Raw genomic sequence first — 23,770 nt, forward strand, 5'->3', positions numbered from 1 at the left:
GACAAATGGCTGTCCAGTCTCTTCCTAAAAACTTCCAGTGTTGGAGCATTCACCGCTTCTGGAGGCAGGTGGTTCCACTGATTAATTGTTCTCACTGTCAGAAAGTTTCTCCTTAGTTCTAGGTTGCTTCTCTCCTTGATGAGTTACCATCCGTTGCTTCTTGTCCTGCCTTCAGGCGCTTTGGAGAAGAGCTTGACTCCCTCTTCTTTGGGGGCAGCCCCCCAAAGAGCGAAGAAACAATGCAAAACAATTTGCATGATCTTAGCTTTTTTATATAGCACGTTGATGAATTGGACTTGAGCAAAAGGGAGATGATATAGCGGAGGGAAAGGAAGTTGTTTTAATCGTTCTCAACGGCTGGATTTTTTTTTTTTTTTTAAGGTTGCTATTTGATAGCGCTTGTGAGGCTGTTAATATTTTGACAAACTCATGCATGGTCCCACAGTTGTGCCACAGTGTGGCTAAACATTTTGGGGAGGAGAAGGAAATAAATTGCATTGATGGCGTCACTTTCATCTTTTTATTTTGAAGAAGGGAGAAATTAAATGAAAAGAAGGAAGCTATGGAAAACATAGATTGGAACCGCAGAGGATAAAGTTAATCCATAAAAGTCAAAAGGCTTGGAAGTAAAGAAATAGGGTTTTTTTTTCCCTCTCCTCCCCTCTTTCACTAGACCTTATTTTTTTAATGGAATATTTCTTTTCATAAGGTTCCTCTGTTGTCTCTTGTCGCTAAAAACCTTGGCACGAATTTATACCAGTAAAAATACCGATGTTTTATGTGTGCCTTAAGGTTTTGCCTCAGAAAATGTTTTCTAGACAGAGAACCCGATAAGTTAGTTCCTCCGCTTCCTTCTACCTTCCATAAATCTGAGTTTTCTGTATAGAAAAAAAAAGGAAGGGTAGAAGAAGGAAGGGAAGGACTGAGATGTTCCAAGGAAGATTTAAGGCTGCACCAGTTGAGTAGTCCTCGACTTACGACCGGTTGAGTAGTCCTCGACTTACGGCTGGTTGGGGGTCGCATCATTAAAAAGGGTGAGAACCACTGATTTAAGGAGACTGTGAGCTAGCAGGGGCTACGGCCTTGGGGAGGGGGCTGCTGTTTTGGCCATGAAGGATGGTCTCCCTGGACAAGAGGTATTTTGGGAAAGGCGTTACACGAAAGGGTTCACTTTGAGTGAAATTAAAAGCAGTGGCAAGGCATGAAAATTGCCATTTGAAATCCCTTTTTTTATTCAGCTCAACTTCTTTTTTCCATTGACACTTTCTGTTTTGATATCCGTACCTTAATTAAGACAATTTGGTGTGGTGGAGAAGGCATCAGACTAGAAACCAGGAGTTTGTGAGTTCTAGTTCTGGTTTAGGCTTGAGTGAAAGTCAGCTGGGTGACCTTGGGCCTCTCACTAAGAGAGCGTGAGTTCTAGTCCTGACCTAGGCATGTAAGCTGGCAGGGTGAATGTCGGCCAATCACTAGGAGACTGTGAGTTCTAATCCCAGTCAAGGAACTATACCAGGGGTAGGCAACCGTGGCTCTTTTATGACTCATGGACTTCAACTCCCAGAATTCCTGAGCCAGCATGGGGGAACTATGGCCCCTTCATGACTCATGGACTTCAACTCCCAGAATTCCTGAGCCAGCATGGGGGAACTATGGCTCCCTCATGACTTGTGGACTTCAACTCCCAGAATTCCTCAGCCAGCATGGGGGAACCATGGCTCCCTCATGACTTGGGGACTTCAACTCCCAGAATTCCTCAGCCACATGGGGGAACCATGGCTCCCTCATGACTTGGGGACTTCAACTCCCAGAATTCCTCAGCCACATGGGGGAACTATGGCTCCTTCATGACATGTGGACTTCAACTCCCAGAATTCCTCAGCCACATGGGGGAACCATGGCTCCCTCATGACTGGTGGACTTCAACTCCCAGAATTCCTGAGCCACCATGCTGGCTCAGGAATTCTGGGAGTTGAAGTCCACATGTCATAAAAGAGCCGAGGTTGCCTACCCCTGAACTAAACAGTTGGCTGACTTGAAAGACAGTCACTTCCTCTCAGCCCTCGGAAGCAAACTGACCACTTCCAAAATCTTGCCAGGAAAACTGCAGGGATTTCTCCAGGCAGACCCCTGGAGGAGTCAGCTGGGACTTGGAAAGCGCACAAATGCAATATAAATTCTTCAATTAAAAACGAACCGCCCCAAAATCTGGAGAGGGCAACTAAGTCTTAAAGCTTAAATTGGTCTTGTTTGCACCTTACAGCGAAGGATGACGGGAGCATAGCCGTCGCTCTGGGCTACACGGCTCACCTGGTCTCTATGATCTCCTACTTCCTGGAAGTACCACTCAGGTATCCAATCATTCACAAGGGCTCCCGCTCGGCAATCAAAGATAACATTAATGACAAACTGACCGAGAAGGAGAGAGAGTAAGTATTTTTCTAACTCTTTTGTGGGGGGGGGGGGAAGAGGAAACAGGACATATTTAGTTAAAAGGATAGTATGGTTGTTTTTTTTTTGCTTAAAGCTAGTCCTTGACTTAACGACCGCAATTTTGGACCAGAATCTCCGTCATAAACGAGGCGGTTGTTAAATGAGTTATGAGGCCGTTAAGCGGACCTGCCTCCCCCCCCCCCCCCCGTTGACTTTGCTGGTTGGAAGCCAGTTGGGGAAAAAATTGCAGATGGAGATTACATGATGCCCCCTCTTCCTCTCTCCCCCCCAGGGAGTCATTAAGCGAGTCGTGCCTGATTTTTATGACCTTTTTGTGCCAGATCACTGCTGCCATTAAGTGAATCACGCAGTCCTTAAGCGAGTCTGGTTTGCCCCCATTGACTTCAACTTGTTGGAAGCCAGTTGGGAAGGCTGCAAGGGGCAGTCACATGATTTCCCCCCCCCCCAGGATGCTGCATCCATTTTAAATACGCGCTGGTTGCCAGGCTCCCCAAGTTTGGTCACGTGGCAGTTGGAATGCTACGACGGTCATACGTGCGAGGACTGGTTGCGAGTCACATTTTTTTTAGTACTGTTGTAACTTCGAATAGTCCCTAAATAGCTGTAAGTTGAGGACTCCCTATATGTCCCTCTTTCTGTCGCTAAGCGAGACAGTCATTACGATCTTTCTTCCCAAGGTTGTTAAGTGAATCACTGCAGTCGTTAAGTTAGTTAACAAGGTGGTTAAGGGTATCTGGCTTCCCCCATTGACTTTACTTGTCAGAAGGTCGCAAAAGGGGGTCACATGACCCTGTATACCAGTGATGGCGAACCTTTTAGAGACCGAGTGCCCAAACTGCAACCCCAAATCCACTTATCCATCGTCGGGTGCCGGATGGGTGTGGCCCATTGGCTGGGCGTGGCCCCTTGGGTGGGCGTGGCTACATGGGAACGGCAGACTGGGTGGGACTAAAAAGTTCAGTCAATCAATTCCAACTTTGCAAGATCTTTTTTTTTCCCCGCGAGAAGTTGAAATTGACTGATTGATTGAACCTTTTTTTTTTTTTTTTTTGCGCACGGTGGCAGAAGCCTAAAGCAAAAGGGTTGTATAAAACCCAGCTGAAGGCCTAGGACTGGGGTGATGGCGCCCGTGCCCACAGAGAGGGCTCTGAGTGCCGCCTCTGGCACCCGTGCCATAGGGTCGCCACCACTGATCTATACCGTCGTAAATACAAGTCAGTTGCCAAGCATCTGAATTTTGATTACGTGATCACAGGAATGCTGCAACGGTCGTAAGTGTGACAAACGGTCCTAAGTCCCTTTTTTCAGCGCCGTTGTAACTTTGAACGGTCACTAAGTGAACGGTTGTAAGGCGAGAACTACCTGTAGTCCGCATGGGAGGTGACCAGGACAGGAGTGACTAAAGTCTCCCCAATTTAGGCACAGGAGCAACTGGTGTACAACCCAGAGTTACCGACATGAATGACGATTGAAAGCAGAAACGTTACTTAATCTGACCGTGTTCTTTTCACCTCCATTGATTTAATGCAGAATGAAGGCCAAGTAATTTCTCCATTGATTTAAATTGCTTTTATGTTAACTACATTGAAGGAAAATGCAGGGAAAATCCTAGGCTTCTGTTAATTAAGATTATAAAATCTCTGTGTATTTGGCAAGGGTAGCAGTATATTCTCACAGTAGTTCTGAATTTTTCTCAGGTGGAGAATTAATACGCTTCAACAGAATCTGCTCACGTATTCTATATCCAAGTAAAACTAACATCTCTGTGTCCCGAAGGTGCTTTTCGTGACTGAGAATCTCCATAGACATTTAACATCTCTTAATTTCAGTATGTAAAACTTCCGTAATCTAAACAGTAACTAAACAGTATCAGCCCCTCTGATCAGGAAGTAGAATGATTTTCAAGCAAGTCCAGATTTGGCACTTTTAGCTCCTTCTGACTTTAGTGACCTGCCAAGGATGACACATGTCAGCTAATTCCAATCTCTCGTAGACTTGAAATAAACCCATTCTTGGTCTTGGTGGATAATTAGACCCGCTGACTGAGATTCAGAAATTGTAATTGATCTGATTTGCGGGTATGCCTTTAGAGCTAAAAGCTTGTTCTAAGAAAAGCCGATGGCGTATTTTTTGAAAGCCATCTTAATTTATTGAACAGTGTCTTGTTCCTTTCCTCTGGTTGATTTGTCAAACTTTTATGCCACCCACCTGGCCAAAGGTGATTCCAGGTGACTAATAGCTTGTTGTTGTTGTTGTTAATAATAATAATAATGTTGGAAGGGACCTTGGAGGTCATCTAGTCCAACCCCCTGCTCAGGCAGGAAACCGTATACCATTTCAGACAAATGGCTGTCCAGCCTCTTCTTAAAAACGCCCAGTGTTGGAGCATTCACCGCTTCTGGAGGCAGGTTGTTCCACTGGTTAATTGTTCTAACTTAGTCTTATATCTCAAGAGTCCAAGCCATGTGTTAATTGCTCTAACTGTCAGGAAATTTCTCCTTAGTTCTAGGTTGCTTCTCTCCTTGGTTAGTTTCCCTCCGTTGCTTCTTGTCCTGCCTTCAGGCGCTTTGGAGAATAGCTTAACTCCCTCTTCTTTGGGGCAAACCCTGAGATACTGGAACGCTGCTATCATGTCCCCCCTCATCCTTCTCTTCATTAAACTAGACATACCCAATTCCAGCAACCGTTCCTTATATGTTTTAGCCTCCAGACCTCTAATCATCTTTGTTGCTCTTCTCTGTATTCTTTCTAGAGTCTCAACATCTTTTTTTTTGATTGCTTGTTTTGTTGGGGATAGTTATTCTCCAAGAAGACCTCATGCATCATGCTGATCCCTGGAGGTCAGCGCCTGCAGCTCAGTTGCATCCCCACATTGAAGGCAACTGCAGCTTCGCCATGTTGGCGTACGGGCCTGAAGCAAAGCTCTGAGGCCTTGTGAAACAGAATAACAAAGTTGGAAGGGACCTTGGAGGTCTTCTAGTCCAACCCCCTGCTCAAGCAGGAGACCGTATACCATTTCAGACAAAGGGCTGTCCAGTCTCTTCTTAAAAACTTCCAGTGTTGGAGCATTCACCGCTTCTGGAGGCAGGTTGTTCCACTGGTTAATTGTTCTAACTGTCAGGAAGTTTTTCCTTTGTTCCAGGTTGCTTCTCTCCTTGGTTAGTTTCCATCCGTTGCTTCTTGTCCTGCCTTCAGGTGCTTTGGAGAAGAGCTTGACTCCCCCTTCTTTGTGACTTCCAACAGTGTTGAAGCCATAGGAAACACAAGGCCTTTGGGAGTAGGTAGAGAAGTCTAAATAGTAGTCAGTAAAACACGGTTTGTTTTTAAAGCGGAGAATTAAAACCCCTTCAGGTTTTAATTATGGGACTAAATATGGGACTAAAAAGTTCCACTTAGTTTATGAGTAAATCTTAGAGTATTATTAATAGTTTATTATAGTGGAATATTATTATTATTTTAGTATTAGTATTGTTTAACAATTTGGATATTGTATTGTTTAATAATTAGTTTAATAATTAGGATATTATGTTTGTTTATGTTTTTATTATTATTATGTTTGCTTTAATTTGTTTATATTTATGCTAAAGGGGAGTTAAAGCGCATTATGGACTTGGTTATTGATATAGTTGGTTAATGTTAGTTAGATTATGATTATTATAATTGTAACCCTGTATTCAGCTCTGGGAAGTGGGGGAGGGAGAGGGGGAGTTTAAGGTGGGTTGGTTTTGGGGTTTATATTGTAACTTTTATAAAACTCTTCAATAAAAAAAAAAAAAACCCTTCAGGTTTCTGCCAAGACCTCCTTGGTTGAAATAAAGTTTACTATCTCACGCTCACATAGGACAGTAAAGCAACTGAGAATTAAAGAAAAAAAAAAGATACAGTATATTTTCAAACATGGAACCTATTCTATCAGTGGCTGGAAAAACAGGATAGAGTGTAAGAACTTAACTGGTATTACTAAATATAATAAACTAACCCAGACAACACCTTCATTAAGCATTAAGGAATGGTAATAACAGAAAATTAATAAAATATTCTATATGTATGTATAAAAAAAGGATGGCAAAGCAGCTGCTTCTGATTTCCCAATTCCAAAAGCTGCTTTGCACAAGTGTGCCAAAATGTTTTTAGCAGGAACATTCACCAGATGTGCTGTCGTTTGCTATTTATTCCATCATGCAGTCAGGTGTAACACAAATGAAGGCGAATATGGGTGTCCCAAGATAACGTTGCAGGATCCAATCTGGGTCAGTGACCGGAACCAACGGTTCGGTTTTCTAAGCTTTCCCTGAGATTGGACTCCAGCACAAAGTCCAAAAGCTTTGAAGACCTAAACCTATGGTCCCGGCCACTGACTCAGATTGGATCCTGCATCAGGCGTAAGTAACACTTTAAGGCAGAGGTCTTCAAACTTGGCCCTTTTATGACTGGTGGACTTCAACTCCCAGAATTCCTCAGCCAGGCACACGTGCCTGGCTGAGGAATTCTGGGCGTTGAAGTCCACCAGTCATAAAAGGGCCGAGTTTGTAGACCCGTGCTTTAAGGTGTTTTGCAAATTCAGCACATCACACACAAGGATTTGACCTGAATACTTAATCTTTGGCTGTTTTTTTTTCCTAAGTATTGGAAGAATGTATGTATGTATGTATATGTAGGTTTTGGTTATTCGGGTTTTCTCCCGCGTAAAATTGGAAGTGTCTTGGCGACGTTTCGATTCGACACTTCCAATTTTACGCGGGAGAAAACCCGAATAACCAAAGACCTACATACAAATACCCGCGGAAACCTCAGAAAACAAATACAAACACACAAACACACACAGAGAGAGAGAGAGAGAGAGAGAGAGAGAGAGAGAGAGAGAGAGAGAATAAAAAGAAGGGAATGTTTGGAAGCAGTGCTATATGGGACGCTGTCAATAGTTTTTCCATCAACTAGCGAATTATTGTCAAGCGCAAAGGATCGAGATCCTCCGTTAAGTTTCAGCTTGGAAGATTTACTGCTCAGGCCTATACACAAGAATCTAGTCAAGTAATGATCATCATGAATTGGAATTAGTTAAGAGTCCATGGGATTCAAGAGGAGCTGGCGTTGGATCGCTTGTGGCAACATAAGGACTGTAAACTGATGACACATTTAACTCCGCCCTGCAAGCTCTTCCTGCTCTTCTCCTACAATTATTTGTTTTCCAACACATGTTAGAAGACAAGAAGCTATAAAACTGCGGATAGAATAGATTAGAATAGAACAGTGATGGCGAACCTTTTAGAGACCGAGTGCCCAAACTGCAACCCAAAACCCACTTATGCATCGTCGAGTGCCGGGTGGGCGTGGCCCATTGGGTGGGCGTGGCTGCGGTGGTAACAGCAGAACTGGGTGGGACTAAAAAGTTCAATCAATCAATTCCAACTTTGCAAGATCTTTTTTTTTCCCCGCAAAAGTTGAAATTGATTGATTGATTGAACCTTTTTTTTTTTTTTTGCATACCGCAGCGGAGGCCTAGAGCAAAAAGGTTTTATAAAACCCAGCTGAAAGCCTAGGACTGGGGCGACGGCGCACGTGCCCACAGAGAGGGCTCTGAGTGCCACCTCTGGCACCTGTGCCATAGGTTCGCCACCACTGGAATAGAAATAGGAATAAGGAATAGAATAGAATAGAATAGAATAGAATAGAATAGAATAGAATAGAATAGAATAGAATAGAATAGAATAGAATAGAATAGAATAGAATAGAATAGAATAGAATAGAATAGAATATATGGGGATGGGAATAGAGTAAAGTAGAGTAGAGTAGAATAGAATAGAACAGAATAGAATAGAATAGAATAGAATAGAATAGAATAGAATAGAATAGAATAGAATAGAATAGAATAGAAGATGGGATGGGATGGGATGGGATGGGATAGAACAGAATAGATATAGAATAGAATAGAATAGAAATAGAATATATGAGGATGGGGATAGAGTAAAGTAGAGTAGAATAGAATAGAATAGAATAGAATAGAATAGAATAGAATAGAATAGAATAGAATAGAATAACAGTTGGAAAGGACCTTGGAGGTCATCTAGTCCAACCCGCTGCTCAGGCAGGAAACCCTGTACCATTTCAAACAAATGGCTCTCCAGTCTCTTCTTAAAAACTTCCAGTGTTGGAGCATTCACCGCTTCTGGAGGCAGGCGGTTCCACTGGTTAATTGTTCTCCTTAGTTCTAGGTTGCTTCTCTCCTTGATTAGTTTCCATCCGTTGCTTCTTCTCCTGCCTTCAGGTGCTTTGGAGAATAGTTTGACCCCGTTCTTCTTTGTGGCAGCCCCTGAGATACTGGAACACTTGGCATTTTCTGTGGACTTGCACCCTTATTATTTTTTTCCCAGAAATTTGGAAAGAAATTATACAAGAGGGCTCAGCATGCTGTCCATGCCTCTTTCTGGCAGCACAGTGACTCCAAAAATAGAATAGGATTAAATCTGGTGTGAGGGAAGAAGCTGATGAAAGAAAGATCAAGTTGAAAAAACAAGCTAGGAGAAGGGGGGGGGAACCCTATTTATTTTTCTTCCATTAGGTCCTCATGGGAAGGGCAGTAGGGCAACGGCTTGAAATGTTGCTGATTGCTCCATTGTAATCTTTGATCCTCTTCGTCTCCACTGATACTAACCAGAGTTGCAAGGGGTTGGAAAGAATGTCAGCATCCAAGGTCTGCAAATTTGCGTTAATGTGCAGTATGCAAAATTGCACAGCCATTACACTTAATCAAACGATTCGGGTAAACTCGCAATGCTCTCCGAAAGATCACTTTCACATTTTTACTTCTCCCCGAATCGAAGTTTAAGCCCTGCGGTGTTGGGAGAACATCAGCTGAGGAAATACTTTCACTCCAGATTTCTTCATCCAAGCTTCGTTAGCCTCTTTCTCTTTTCACGTTTGCGGATTTGCATCTCTCTGGGGCTTCCCAAGTTCAGTTTGAAACACAAGCAAAAAAAAAAAAAAAGGTCTGATTAGGAGAAAATCAGTCTCTAAGCCACATGTGTTTTTAATGTGAGATTAGAAGCAGGTGGGAGGTGTTAAAAAACAAGCCAGGGTTTTAGGCTTTGAAAAGTACAGTAGTTTGGATTCAAGGCAGATGCTGTCAGTGTTTCTCAACCTTGACACCTTTAAAGAGGTCTGGACTTCAACTCCCAGAATTCCCCAGGCACTCAACGCTGGCTACGGAATTCTGGGAGTTGAAGTCCAGACTAAAAGCTGCGAAGGTTGAGAGACCTCTTTTGATGCTTAGGAAATAGATTCCTTAGAACAGGGGTTCTCAACCTTTTTAATGCCGCGACCCCCAACCAGTCGTAAGTCGAGGACTACCCAACCAGTTGTAAGTCGAGGACTCCCCAACCGGTCGTAAGTCGAGGACTTTCCCTGCCCGGGAGCGCCGCGCATGCGTGGTGCCACCCCCTGCGCCAGCCGAGGCGTCGCTGGCAAGCGGCAGAGACGGCGCAGGCCGACCACCGGCTGGGCCACCAGCTGGCCCAGCCCAAGGGAGGTAAGCCATCCGCTGGGCCCCACGCGCGCCAGCAACCCTCCCTGTGCCCGCCGGCCTCCCACCTCCCACCCCTGGCCCTCTTTTCCTTACATTTTTAGTAGTTGCTCAGCAGGGAGGGGTGGAAGTTTCCAGACAGCTCGCCTTCGCCGCAGACAACTTGCAGCACCGTTTGCAGAATGGGACTTTTGGCGGGCTCAGCAGGGCGGAGACAGCCTGGACAATTCCTATTGGCTTTTGAAAGCCAATAGAATTAGAGTCTATTCAAGAGAGTCTAATTCTATTGGCTTTCAAAAGCCAATAGAATAAAAGGGAGTAGCACAGCTAAGGAAAAGGGGGGGAAAATGGCAGACTGCGTCGTTTTGCGACCCCCGTGAAATAGTCGTTCGACCCCAAATGGGGTCCTGACCCACAGGTTGAGAACCCCTGCCTTAGAATATTAAGTTTATAAACCGCAGAGTTTAGCAAGAGTGGTAGTCCCCTACCTACAACCACAACTGAGCCCCAAATTTCTGTGGCTCAGCAAGAGGGTTGTTAAGTGAGTTTTGTCCCATTTTATCACCTTGCTTGCCATGGCTGTTAAGCAAATCGCGGCAGTTATTAAGTTAGTGACACGGTGGTTAAGTGAATCTGGCTCTCCCCCATTTGACTTCGCTTGCCAGAAGGTCAGAACAAGCGATCCCGTGACTCAGGGACACTGTGACCGTCATAAATATCAAGCAGCTGCCCAGGGTCCAAATTTGGATACCCTAACTGTGGGGATGGTGCAACGGTCGTAAGTGTGAAAACTGGTCATAAGTCACTTTTTTTCAGTGCCGTTGTAACTTCAAAATGGTCACTAAATGAACTGTTCTAAGACGAGGACTACCTGTAAATATGTTTACATATGAGAACCCGGGATATCATTTTTGTTTTTAATCTGAGGAAGAGGAGGAGGGGGGGGGAGGAAGAGGAAAAGGAAGAAAAAGAAAGAGGAAGAAGAGGAGGAAGACGAAGGAGGAGGAGGATAATAATAATAACAACAATAATAATAATAATAATAATGATGATGATGATGATGATGATGATGATTGGATAATCAAGTGCCTAGAAATAACAGGAGTCAGTAGAAACATCAGAAAATTTGTGCAAAAATCGATGGCACAATGGAAGACACAGTTGCAGATCAATGGTGAAAAGCTGGGAGAGGTTAATATCAAGAGAGGAATATTTCAAGGAGATTCATTATCACCATTACTATTTGTTATTGCACTGTTTCCTCTGTCAACAATACTGAATAACTCAGGACATGGCTATCAAACATCAAAAACATCTGCCAGACTATCCCACCTCCTTTATATGGATGATCTGAAGCTGTATGGAAAAACATCATCTGAAATAGAATCGCTGCTCAACACTGTCCGTATATATAGCCAAGATATTGTAATGGAGTTTGGCTTGGACAAATGTGCCACACTTACTATCAAACAAGGAAAAATAGTGAAAACTGAAGGAATCAAGATGCCCCACGAAAATAACATTAAGAGTCTGGATGAGGAAGAGTACTACAAATACTTGGGTATCCTTCAAGCTGACAACATCAAGCACACTGAAGTCAAGAAAAAGATTAGAGGTGAATACATCAAGAGAGTGAAGAAGATCTTAAAATCCAAACTCAATGGAGGAAATACCATAAAGGCAATCAACACCTGGGCAATCCCAGTCATTAGGTACACAGCTGGAATAGTGGACTGGACTCAAGCAGAACTAAAAGCAATGGATAGGCAGACCAGAAAAATAATGACAATGAATCACGCCCTTCATCCACGCAGTGACATTGATAGACTTTATCTACCAAGGCAAATAGGTGGGCGTGGAATGCTACAAGTACATCAGATGGTTGAAGAAGAAAAAATGGCTTTGGAAGAATATCTGAAGAACAATGATGAAGATGCACTGAAATTAGTATATCAGGAAGGCTTACTAACTACTGGAGAGAACAAACTGGCCTACAAGAAAGACCAAATGAAGAACAGAATAGAGGCATGGGAAGACAAAGCACTACATGGCCAATACATGAAAAAAATAGCTGGGAAAGCAGATAATAATAAAACCTGGCAATGGCTAAGAGCAGGAAAATTGAAGAAAGAGACCGAGGGACTAATTCTGGCTGCACAAGACCAAGCCTTAAGGACAAATGCATACAAAGTCAAAATTGAGAAGACAGCAACAGACAGTAAGTGCCGCCTATGCAAAGAAGCTGAAGAAACAGTGGACCACTTGGTAAGCTGTTGCAAGAAGATTGCACAGACTGATTACAAGCAGCGGCATGACAAAGTAGCAACAATGGTGCATTGGAAGATCTGCAAAAAATATCATTTGCCTGTAAGCAAAAACTGGTGGGATCATAAAATAGAGAAAGTCATAGAAAATGATAAAATTAAACTGCTCTGGGACTTCAGAATTCAAACAGACAAGCACCTGCAACATAACACCCCAGACTTAACAATTGTCGATAAGAAAGACAAAAAAGTCTGGATAGTGGACGTGGCAGTGCCTGGAGATAGCAGAATAGAAGAGAAAGAACTGGAGAAGATAACAAAATACAAAGACCTACAAATAGAAATAGAAAGACTGTGGCAAAAGCAAGCAAGGGTAGTACCAATAGTATAGGCTCCTTGGGTGCAATCCCAAAACAACTGGAGCACCACTTGAACACCATTGGCATTGACAAATTCGCTATTAGTCAATTGCAAAAGGCGGCCTTATTAGGAACTGCTTCCATCCTGCGACGATACCTGTAATACCATCAAACATCTACATCTGCCTATCCCAGGTCCTGGGTAAGGACTCGATAGGTAGACAAAATGCCAAATCCAGTCTGAACATCTGGCTGACTGCGATGATTGATAATAATAATAATAATAATAATAGTAGTAGTAGTAAAGACTTGATAGACAAAAATGCCAAATCCAGTCTGAACATCTGGCTGACTGTGCGATAATCAATAATAATAATAATAATAATAATAATAATAATAATAATAATAATAATAATAATAATAATAATACGTGGCAGTGCCAGGAGACAGCAGAATAGAAGAGAAAGAACTGGAGAAGATAACAAAATACAAATACCTACAAATAGAAATAGAAAGACTGTGGCAAAAGCAAGCAAGGGTAGTACCAATAGTCATAGGCTCCTTGGGTGCAATCCCAAAACAACTGGAGCACCACTTGAACACCACTGGCATTGACAAATTCGCTATTAGTCAATTGCAAAAGGCGGCCTTATTAGGAACTGCTTCCATCCTGCGACGATATCTGTAATACCATCAAACATCCACATCTGCCTAGCCCAGGTCCTGGGTAAGGACTCGATAGGTAGACAAAATGCCAAATCCAGTCTGAACATCTGGCTGACTGTGCGATGATCCATAATAATGGTAAAGACTCGATAGGTAGACAAAAATGCCAAATCCAGTCTGAACATCTGGCTGACTGTGCAATGATTAATAATAGTAATAATAATAATAATAATAATAATAATAATAATAATAATAATAATAATAATAATAATAATAACATCAACAACAACAACAACAACCTGGGTAAGGACTCGATAGGTAGACAAAATGCCAAATCCAGTCTGAACATCTGGCTGACTGTGCGATGATCGATAATAATAATAGCAGCTCCTACAGTTGTTTTAGCTTTGTTTTAGCAGTTAACATTTGAGTCACCAGCCAGGTCTACGAAGACATGTTATGAGTTTTTCAAATATTGAAAATATTGACTTTTTCAAACTATTGAAACACGTCAAGACGAACCGAGCAACAGCGCAAGCTACGAAGCGAAGGGAGAACGTATTTTTGGAAATGTTTGTTTAACGAGAGCAGTTACACAATCAAAAAGACGAATAGGTGAAATGAAAGTGGTTTGGTTCCAAATGTTATTATTATTTTTTCCACAGTTATGACTATGATGGCTCCCAAGAATGATTGTGGAAGAACCCTTAGCTGATTGCTTCATTAGAAAAGCCAAAATTGCGGGGAAACTTTCTTGTATTTTTAGGCTAAAGTCTAGTGAGGTGTAATAAATCATCGCTTTTGCCAACAGGGTGTTGTTATCCACAAAATAAAGAATATTCACATATGCATCAAACTGAGGCAGCTTAGTCCTAGTGACTTCACTACATACTTCTGTGGTGAACTAAGTTTTCACATGTTCTGTTTCTAATATTTCAGCCTGAGAACCTCTTTGGACAAAAATGCATCATTTTAAAGAGAGAGACAAGATGTAAGAAAGTTTATCCAACATTTCAGTTTCTTTTCTGAGACTTAAGTTGGATATTTTAGCTGAGAGGTTGATAATTGTCCAAGAATTTGAGGCTGCATTTTATCATTCAGGTAGTCCTCAGCTTACGACCACAATTGAGCCCAAAATTTCTGTTGCTAAGTGAAACGGTTGTGAAGTGAATTTGACTCCATTATATGACCCGTCTTGCCACAGTTGTTAAGTGAATCACCGCAGTTGTTAAGTGAGTAACACTTTTGTTAAGTGAATCTGACTTCCCCCATTGACTTTTGTTTGCCAGAAGGTCGCAAAAGGAGATCACGTGACCCCCGGGGACACGGCGACCGTCGTAAATATGAATTAGTTGCCAAGCATTTTTTTTTTTAAATTTTGATGACATGACCATGGGGACGCTGCAATGTTGGAAGTATGAAAAGCAGTCTTAACTTTTTTCAGTGCCGTTGTGACTTCGAACAATTGCTAAATCAACCATTCTAAGTTGAGGACTACCTGTATTTAAGGCAGGGGTGGGGGAAGAATGATCCTTTCATGACTTGTGGACCAACTCCCAGAATTCCATGCTGGCTCAGGAATTCTGGGAGTCGAAGTCCACAAGTCATGAAGGGGCCATAATTCCCCCATGCTGGCTGAGGAATTCTGGGAGTTGAAGTCCACAAATCATGAAGGGGCCATAATTCCCCCATGCTGGCTGAGGAATTCTGGGAGTTGAAGTCCACAAGTCATGAAGGGGCCATAATTCCCCCATGCTGGCTGAGGAATTCTGGGAGTTGAAGTCCACAAGTCATGAAGGGGCCAAAGTTTCCCCCATGCTGGCTCAGGAATTCTGGGAGTTGAAGTCCACCAGTCATGAAGGGGCCATAGTTCCCCCATGCTGGCTCAGGACTTCTGGGAGTTGAAGTCCACAAATCATAAAAGGGGCCATAGTTCCCCCATGCTGGCTCAGGAATTCTGGGAGTTGAAGTCCACGAGTCACAAAAGAGCCAAGGTTGCCTACCCCTGGACTAGTCCCTGGGATGTGGGTTACTATGTGGCTTCCAAGGTAATTTCTAGGTTAGAGATTCTAGTAAATAGAGAATCGTAAAAGGCTGCATGAAATCAAAGTGGGCTGAAGTTACATTTGTGGCCTTCCAGCCCAAATGTGCCCAAGTGGATTGAATAGAGTGTTTACCTTTAGCAGGGAAGGTTATATGAGGCACAGGTCCAACTGAGGGGAAGGAGGGAGGGAGGGAAGAAGGAAGGAGAGAAAAACAGAAGGAGACAGGGAGGAAGAAGAATTTATTTGAGATGGAATGGGATGGGATGGAAAGGAATGGAATGGAATGGAATGGAATGGAATAGAATAGAATAGAATAGAATAGAATAGAATAGAATAGAATAGAATAGAATAGAATAGAATAGACCTTGGAGGTCTTCTAGTCCAGCCCCCTGTTCAAGAGAAGAACCTACACCATTACAGACAATTGGCTGTCCAGTCTCTTCTTAAAAACTTCCAGTGTTGGAGCATTCACCACTTCTGGAGGGAAGCTGTTCCACAGATTAATTGTTCCAACTGTCAGGAAGTTTCTCCTTAATTCCAGGTTGCTTCTCTCCTTGATTAGTTTCCATCCGTTGCTTCCTGTCCTGCCCTCAGGTGCTTTGGAGAATAGCTTGACTCCCTCTTCTTTGGGGCAATCCCTCAAATATCAGAACACTGCTATCATGTCCCCCCTGGTCCTTCTCTACATTAAACTGGATATACCCAATTCCAGCAACCGTTCCTTATATGCTTTAGCCTCCAGTCCCCTGATCATCTTTTTTGCTCTTCTCTGCACTCTTTCTAGAGTCTCAACCTCTTTTTTACATCGTGGTGACCAAAACTGGACGCCGTATTACCAAGGCCTTGTAAAGTGGTATTAACACTTCACGTGATCTTGATTCTACCTCTAATAATTGAAACATCTGTTTCTGTGTTTGTATGTCAGACAGAAGAAAACCCTGGTGTGTGATCAAGTATTAGATGCAATCCGTATGTTGTCTGTACAGGTAGTTCTCAGTTTATAACCATTCATTTAGTGACCATTCAAATTTACGGTGGAACTGCAAAAAGTGACTTCGGGTCGTTTTTCACACTTATGACCATTGTACTATCCCTGTGGTCATGTGATCGAAGTTCAGACGCTTGGCAACTGGCCTGCATTTATGACGGTTGCAGTGTCACTAGGGGTCATGTGATCTCCTTTTGTGACCTTCTGAAAAATAAAATCAGTGAGGAAGCCAGATTCACTTAACAATCCTGTTACCAACTTAACAACTGCAGTGATTCACTTAACAATTCTAACAACAACAACAACAACAATAATAATAATAGAGTTGGAAGGGACCTTTGAGATCTTCTAGTCCAACCTCCTGCTCAGGCAGGAATCCCTATACCAGGGGTAGGCAACCTTGGCTCTTTTATGATTTGTGGACCAACTCCCAGAATTCCTGAGCCAGCATGGTGGAACTATGGCTCCTTCATGACTCGTGGACTTCAACTCCCAGAATTCCTGAGCCAGTCATGCTGAGGGGAAAGGGAGAGGTTTCCAAGCTGAGCCATGCTGGCTGAGAATTCTGGGAGTTGAAGTCCCTGAGTCGTGAAGGGACCATAGTTCCCCCATGCTGGTTCAGGAATTCTGGGAGTTGAAGTCCACAAGTCATGAAGGAGCCATAGTTCCCCCATGCTGGCTCAGGAATTTTGGGAGTTGAAGTCCACGAGTCATGAAGGGGCCATAGTTCCCCCATGCTGGCTCAGGAATTTTGGGAGTTGAAGTCCGCAAGTCATAAAAGAACCAAGGTTGCCTACCCCTGCCCTATACCGTTTCAGACAACCATTGTGGCCAGAAAGGTCATAAAATGGGGCAGTTTGGGGAGTTGAAGTCCACAACTTAACACCTGTTTTGCTTAGTAAGAGAACTTTTGGGTTCAATTGTGGTTGTAAGTCAAGAAGTACTGTAGAACATGGAAGACCGTTGGTTCCTTTTTTCTTTTTTCCCTGCTAGTGAGTTTCGCCCCCCCCCAGTCAATTTTACCCACTTATTTCAGCCGCCTCGCCCATTTTCTTCCTCCCCACAAGGGTTAGGGCTAACGAAAGAGGGTTAACAATTTCCTCTGACTGCCTGAGCTCATACTGTAATCCCAACAAGCAGTGTATCTTGCATCAATCAATTACATCTGTGGCAGGCAAAAAAAAAAACCCCTGTTTTTTGTTCCGTGGTTTTTCGCACAAGTGGTCGGGCAAAATCCAATTCAAGAGCCAGCCCTTTTAATAGAAATTCTGAAAACGGCTCCCTCTGAAAGCTTTTGTTTCCTCTTGTCACAAACAGTATTTCATTTCATTGTTTAGGAAAGTAGATGTTTTCCCTACGCTGGAGGAGATTTGTGTAACTTGTTGTAGCATCGAAATGCCTTGAGTAGCAAATCCGAGGGGTTTCAAAGCAGTTGAATGCAAATGTATCATTGTACATTGTTTAATGACCCTGTTACATCCCACAAGAGATTCTACCAATTGTAGTAGGCCACAGTGTTGCTGGCTGGACTGCTCTAATTGCTACCAGGAGGAAACCTACGTTTTCTGGAAAGAGTGTGTACGTGCAGTTTCCCTTATTGGAAAGGGTGACAGCAACAGCGTCTATCATCTATTTACACTGCCCTTTCTTTCTGTTTCAGATTTCCACTATATCTAAAAGGAGGAGAGAAACTACAGTTTGATTATGGCGTCTTCCTTCTGAACAAAAATATTGCACAGGTATGTTCGTTCTAAACAAGTTTACTCTTCTGGATTGGAAGCATGGAGGCTTGAGAGGGAGGAGGCTGTTACAGGTAGTCCTCGTTTAAGGACAGGAATTGGGATTGGAATTTCCACTGAGGGGGTCCTTGGTGCTCTCTGAGCTTGGTGGCTTTCTTGCAGACGTGTCATTACCAAACTAGGTGACAGCATCCGTGCTCTGATAATGGCGATGAGCACTGAGGATGTTACCTAGCTTGGGTAATGAAACATCTGCCAGAAAACTATGAAGCTCAGAGAGCACCAAGGACCCCACAGTTGTTGTTGTTGTTGTTGTCGTCCTCCTCCTCTGCAAACCCCACTTCCTTCTAGCACTGATGATGTTACCTGGTTTGGTAATGAAATGTCTGCAAGAAAACCACCATGCTCCAAGAGCACCAAGGACCCCATAATTCTCCTCCTCCTCCTCCTCCTCCCTGCAAGCTCCACTCCCTTCTAGCACTGATGATGTTACCTAGTCAGATAATGAAATGTCTGCAGGAAAATAGCCAAGCTCAGAGAGCACCAAGGGCCCCTCATTTCAGCCCTGAGCTACAAATATTCTCCTTTATTGGAATTTCCATGGCTAAGCAATTCTGTTTCTAAGCATGAGGTCATGTGGCCATGCCATTTAGCAATGGCAGTTACGATAACTCCCGGCAAGCAGATCACCATGAGTCGTTAAATATCTCACCTGGCCAGGACTGACTTCCTGTGTGCTTCTCCAGTGATTTTTTTTTGGGAAGCCAGCAGTGGAGGCTGCAAATCACTATCCTGATTAAAAATCCAAATCAGTTGCTGAGCGCCCAGATCGCAAAAAGGTGACTGTAGGAGTGCAGCGACAACTGGAACTTTAAGGACCGGTCGTAAGTACTCGGAACCCCACCGCAAGTTTGAACAGTCACTGCACAAGCGGTTGTTAAATGAGGACCACCTGTACTTTCCTATCCTCACATAGCTATGGGATTTCTTATACCAGAAGCATGCTCCATATCTTCAGTCATCCTTCGCATGTTTTGGCCACCTCTGTCCAGCTGAAGGCCATCCAAAACTAAGAAGCTGCAGGTTCGATTTCACTCGTTGATCTTTATTTGCTCCAATTATTGGTTTGAACTAAGTACACCAGGAGCAGAAACTTTAAGGCAGGGGTGTCAAACTTAATTTCATTGAGGGCCGCATCAGCATTGCGGTTGCCCTCAGGGGGTGTGTGTGGCCAGGATGGGTGTGGCCCACTGGGTGGGTGTGGCCTACTGGGTGGGTGTGGTCAACTCTACATCGTTCGTGTCAAGGGTGCCTGTGGGGGCCTGGGCAGGAGTGGGACAGATCTGGGGGTCTCTGGCAGAAGGGGGCGGGACCGGGGCAAGCGCCAAGGCATGGTCCATTTCTTCATTCCTCACAAAGGGGGACACCTCCCCAGCATGCACCCAGGGGGCAGGGCCAACGCGGCAAGGGCTAGTTCCTCATTGTTTCCAGACGGCCTTGTGGAGCTAAGACTGAATGCGTTTCAGCATAGATGGCCACCACAAAATTGTACATTGGCTCCCGGCCGGCCTGGGCCAGGGCCAAGGCAGCGGGGGCCATTCCCTCACTCTTTCCAGGATGGCTTCATGGGCCACATGAAACCACTTCGCGGGCCGCATCCGGCCCCGGGGCCTTGTGTTTGATATGTCTGCTTTAAGGCAAACTTGGACTATCATTAGATGTTCTCCTGGTAGCGCGAATTACCTTATAATAATAATGATGATGATGATGATGATGGAAGGGAACTTGGGGGTCATCTAGTCCAACCCCCTGCTCAGGCAGGAAACCCTATACCACTTCAGGCAAATGGCTTTCCAGTCTCTTCTTAAAGACTTCCAGTGTTGGAGCATTTACTGCTTCTGGAGGCAGGTTGTTCCACTGGTTAATTGTTCTCACTGTCAGGAAGTTTCTCCTTAGTTCCAGGTTGCTTCTCTCCTTGATGAGTTTCCATCTGTTGCTTCTTGTCCTGCCTTCAGGCGCTTTGGATAATAGTTTGACTCCCTCTTCTTTGGGGCAGCCCCTGAAATACGGGAAGACTGCTATCTTGTCCCCCCTCATCCTTCTCTTCATTAAACTAGACATACCCAATTCCACCAACTGTTCCTTGTGTGTTTTAGCCTCCAGTCCCCTGATCATCTTTGCTGCTTTTAAGTACTGTAATTTATCAGATTCCCTGTATGGATTGCCCTTCTGACTAATGTGGGACAGATAGGGAGGAAGCCAAACACCAGATGGTGAGAACATGAGCGTATAGATGAGAAGATTTGAACTTATTGATAGCCTCATGCTGCAGTGAAGAAGGACATGCACCCAATTTTATACCTACCAAGACTGTTGGCTGAGCAGGGACCAAAACGAAACAGCTACAGAAATGATTGAAGCCTGGGAAACGAGCCCCATGTCATTCAGTACCACCGCACTATGTATTTTCTTTTTAATAAATGTACAGCCATTTCAAAAATTCCGTTTTCCCTTTGTCACTATGGGTTAACGAGAAGGAAAAATGAATTTCAACCACCGTAGTAATCAGGCTGCACCATAACAAAATTGACAACAGCGAAGGGGGTCTGAACGCTTTCTGAATGCAGTGTAGCTAGCAGCCGGAGGAGCCGACGGTTTGGCAGCACAAGGAACCAACAACTGACGACTTAATAGCCAGCGTCATCACCCTAGTCAACAACTTGAAGCTATACACAACCAGAAACCATATAAATACAATGCATAGAACAGCCCAGGGCACATATTCCGGAGAGAGAGTAATTCTTGAGAATGGACCCAAAAGCTTGGAAGAATAAACCAAAAAAGCCAACACAGTGCTAGGCTGCATTAACAGAGCGATAGAATGAAGATCACGTGAAGTGTTAATGCCCCTTTACAAGGCCTTGGTGAGGCCACACTTGGAATACGGCATCCAGTTTTGGTCACCACGATGTAAAAAAGATGTTGAGACTCTAGAAAGAGTGCAGAGAAGAGCAACAAAGATGATTAGGAGAATGGAGACTAAAACATGCCAGGAACGGTTGCTGGAATTGGGTATGTCTAGTTTAACGAAGAGAAGGACGAGGGGGGACATGATAGCAGTGTTCCAGTATCTCAGGGGCTGCCCCAAAGAAGAGGGAATCAAGCTCTTCTCCAAAGCACCTGAAGGCAGGAGAAGAAGCAACGGATGGAAACTCATCAAGGAGAGAAGCAACCTAGAAATAAGGAGAAATTTCTTGACAGGGAGAACAATTAACCAGGGGAACAACCTGCCTCCAGAAATGGTGAGTGCTCCAACACTGGAAGTTTTTAAGAAGAAACTGGACAAACATTTGTCTGAAATTATATAGGACTGGGTTCTCCTGCCTGAGTAGGGGACTTGACTACAAGACCTCCGTGGTCCTTCCAGATTCTATTCTATTCTATTCCATTCCATTCTATTCCTTAATTCTGTTCTATTCTATTCCTTAATTCTATTCTGTTCTATTCCATTCCATTCTATTCCTGTGGTCCCGTTGACCGACTCAGATTGAATCCTGCAACATTATTCTAGGACACATATAATTTGCCTTCCTTGCTTTTAAAGCTCCTGGCAGTCCTTTATGCTGGCTTTTCAGTGGCCTGCCTCTTACTCACAATTTTCTCTGGGGGGCTGAAAGGACTGAGATATACAGAGCAGAATCAATGGAAAATCAAAAGATTTCCCTGGAGCGGAGATGGAATCTTTGTGAAATTTGCAGCCGAGGAACAATGCAAACCACAACGGATTCCTTAGAGAATATAAGGTGGAGTTACAGGCAGGTCAACACAATGCCTGCAGATCGTTATGGGCGTTGTTTTGAAAACTCGTAATGGTATATCCGCGTGCTCCGTTTCGGCTAGTTGATAATGGCTTCCATCTGTTTCGTTTAAAATGACCCCTTTCTCCTTTTTTTTTTTTTTCAAGAAGTCATAACTAATCACATACAGCAATTCCTGTTATTACTTGGAACTGAAAAGTTGTCGCTTTTTTTTTTTTTTCCTTTTTCTGATGTAAGGCCGACTCCCACAGCAGTTCAAAAAAAAAAAAAAAAGCTGCTAAGAACCGGAAACGGATTGCAATAAAACCGAACGGTCTATAAAAAGAAGTTGCAAAAGACCAAATAAAATAAAATACAATAAAAAATGCATAGGTGATATGGTACAGGGTCCTCGGTTCACAACAGTTCATTTAGTGACGGTTTCAAGGTTACAGGGGCACTGAAGAAAGGGACTTAACGGCTGTTTCCAGTGTCCCCAGGGTCATGTGATTCAAATTGAGACGCTTGGCAACTAACTCATATTTATGAGTATCCCGGGGTCAGGGGATCCTGTTTTGCGACCGTCTGACAAGCCAGATTCACTTAACAACTGCGTTACTAACTTAACAACGCGTTTACAGCCCTTTGCAGCATCCCACAGTCCGATAACCATGTTTTATTATGTTTTTTTGCTGGAAACTGGCATTTTGCTTCTGCTTTTCGGCAAAACCAGCCCATGTCACGATTGACAGCTGTAAGTTGAGGATTACCTAAGAGAGGGATCTAGGAGTCCTAGTGGAGAATCACCTAACTATGAGTCAACCGTGTGCTGCAGCTGCCAAAAAAGCCAACACAGTGCTAGGCTGCATTAACAGGGACAGAATCAAGATCACGTGAAGTGTTAATACCGCTTTACAAGGCCTCGATAAGGCCACACTTGGAATACTGCATCCAATTTTGGTCACCACGATGTAAAAAAGATGTTGAGACTCTGGAAAGAGTACAGAGAAGAGCAACAAGGATGATCAGGGGACTGGAGGCTAAAACATACAAGGAACGGTTGCTGGAATTGGGTATGTCTAGTTTAATGAAGAGAAGGACGAAGGGGGACAGGATAGCAGTCTTCCAATCTCTCAGGGTCTGCCACAAAGAAGAGGGAGTCAAGCTATTCTCCAAAGCACCTGATGGCAGGACAAGAAGCAACGGGTGGAAACTAATCAAGGAGAGAAGCAACCTGGAACTAAGGAGAAACTTCCTGACAGTTAGAACAATTAACCAGTGGAACCACCTGCCTCCAGAATTTGTGAATGCTCCCACACTGGGAGTTTTTAAGAAGAGACTGGACAGCCATTTGTCCGAAATGGTGTACGGTTTCCTGCCTGAGCAGGGGGTTGAACTAGATGACCTCCAAGGTCCCTTCCAACTTAATTATTATTCTCATTCCTTTTTTTTGTAAAAAAAAAAAAGGGGGGGGGGGTGCCAGAACTCACACACATCATACAACCCGCCTTGCCTACCCTACAAGGTTCCATCCCAAAAAGGTGCCGGTATCTGGGCGTTCTATGACAAAAAAAGCCCTGATTATTATTAAGTGGAAGAAACCTTTGCCATAGTTATTTTAATTTGGATTCTTACAGGGGGCACTCAGTGCTCTTAAGCACCCCTTCCAGTTAATTCCATGGTGACATCTTGTACCTGATCATAATAGCTAAGTAATCTTGACTTTGAGAATGGCATTATCTCTTATTATTTTTCTCAGCCAAAAACAGATTTTATTTATAGATAGAGATAGATAGATAGATAGATAGATAGATAGATAGATAGATAGATAGATAGATAGATAGATAGATAGATAGATAGATAGATAGATAGATAGATAGATAGAAGCGGTCTCCCGTTGCTTGCTTAGACTTACAGATCTCCCTTCTGTTCCATTTCTTTT

The 23,770-nt window shown here is 43.5% G+C and overlaps 1 protein-coding gene across 3 annotated transcripts in view; it reads left to right on the forward strand.

Annotated features, from left to right (window-relative positions):
* The window catches only part of UVRAG (UV radiation resistance associated), a 118,094-nt gene that overhangs the window by 78,122 nt on the left and 16,202 nt on the right, over positions 1-23,770 (forward strand). For all 3 annotated transcript variants that reach the window (XM_039365702.1, XM_039365703.1, XM_039365700.1), the window contains 2 exons: positions 2,261-2,426; positions 17,953-18,031. In XM_039365702.1, coding sequence (XP_039221636.1) covers positions 2,261-2,426; positions 17,953-18,031 — 245 coding nt within the window. The remainder of the gene's footprint in view (positions 1-2,260; positions 2,427-17,952; positions 18,032-23,770) is intronic.

The sequence above is a fragment of the Crotalus tigris genome, unplaced genomic scaffold (assembly GCF_016545835.1).
Source record: "Crotalus tigris isolate CLP2741 ecotype Arizona unplaced genomic scaffold, ASM1654583v1 scf7180000020156.337934, whole genome shotgun sequence".
Classification (NCBI taxonomy): domain Eukaryota; kingdom Metazoa; phylum Chordata; class Lepidosauria; order Squamata; family Viperidae; genus Crotalus; species Crotalus tigris.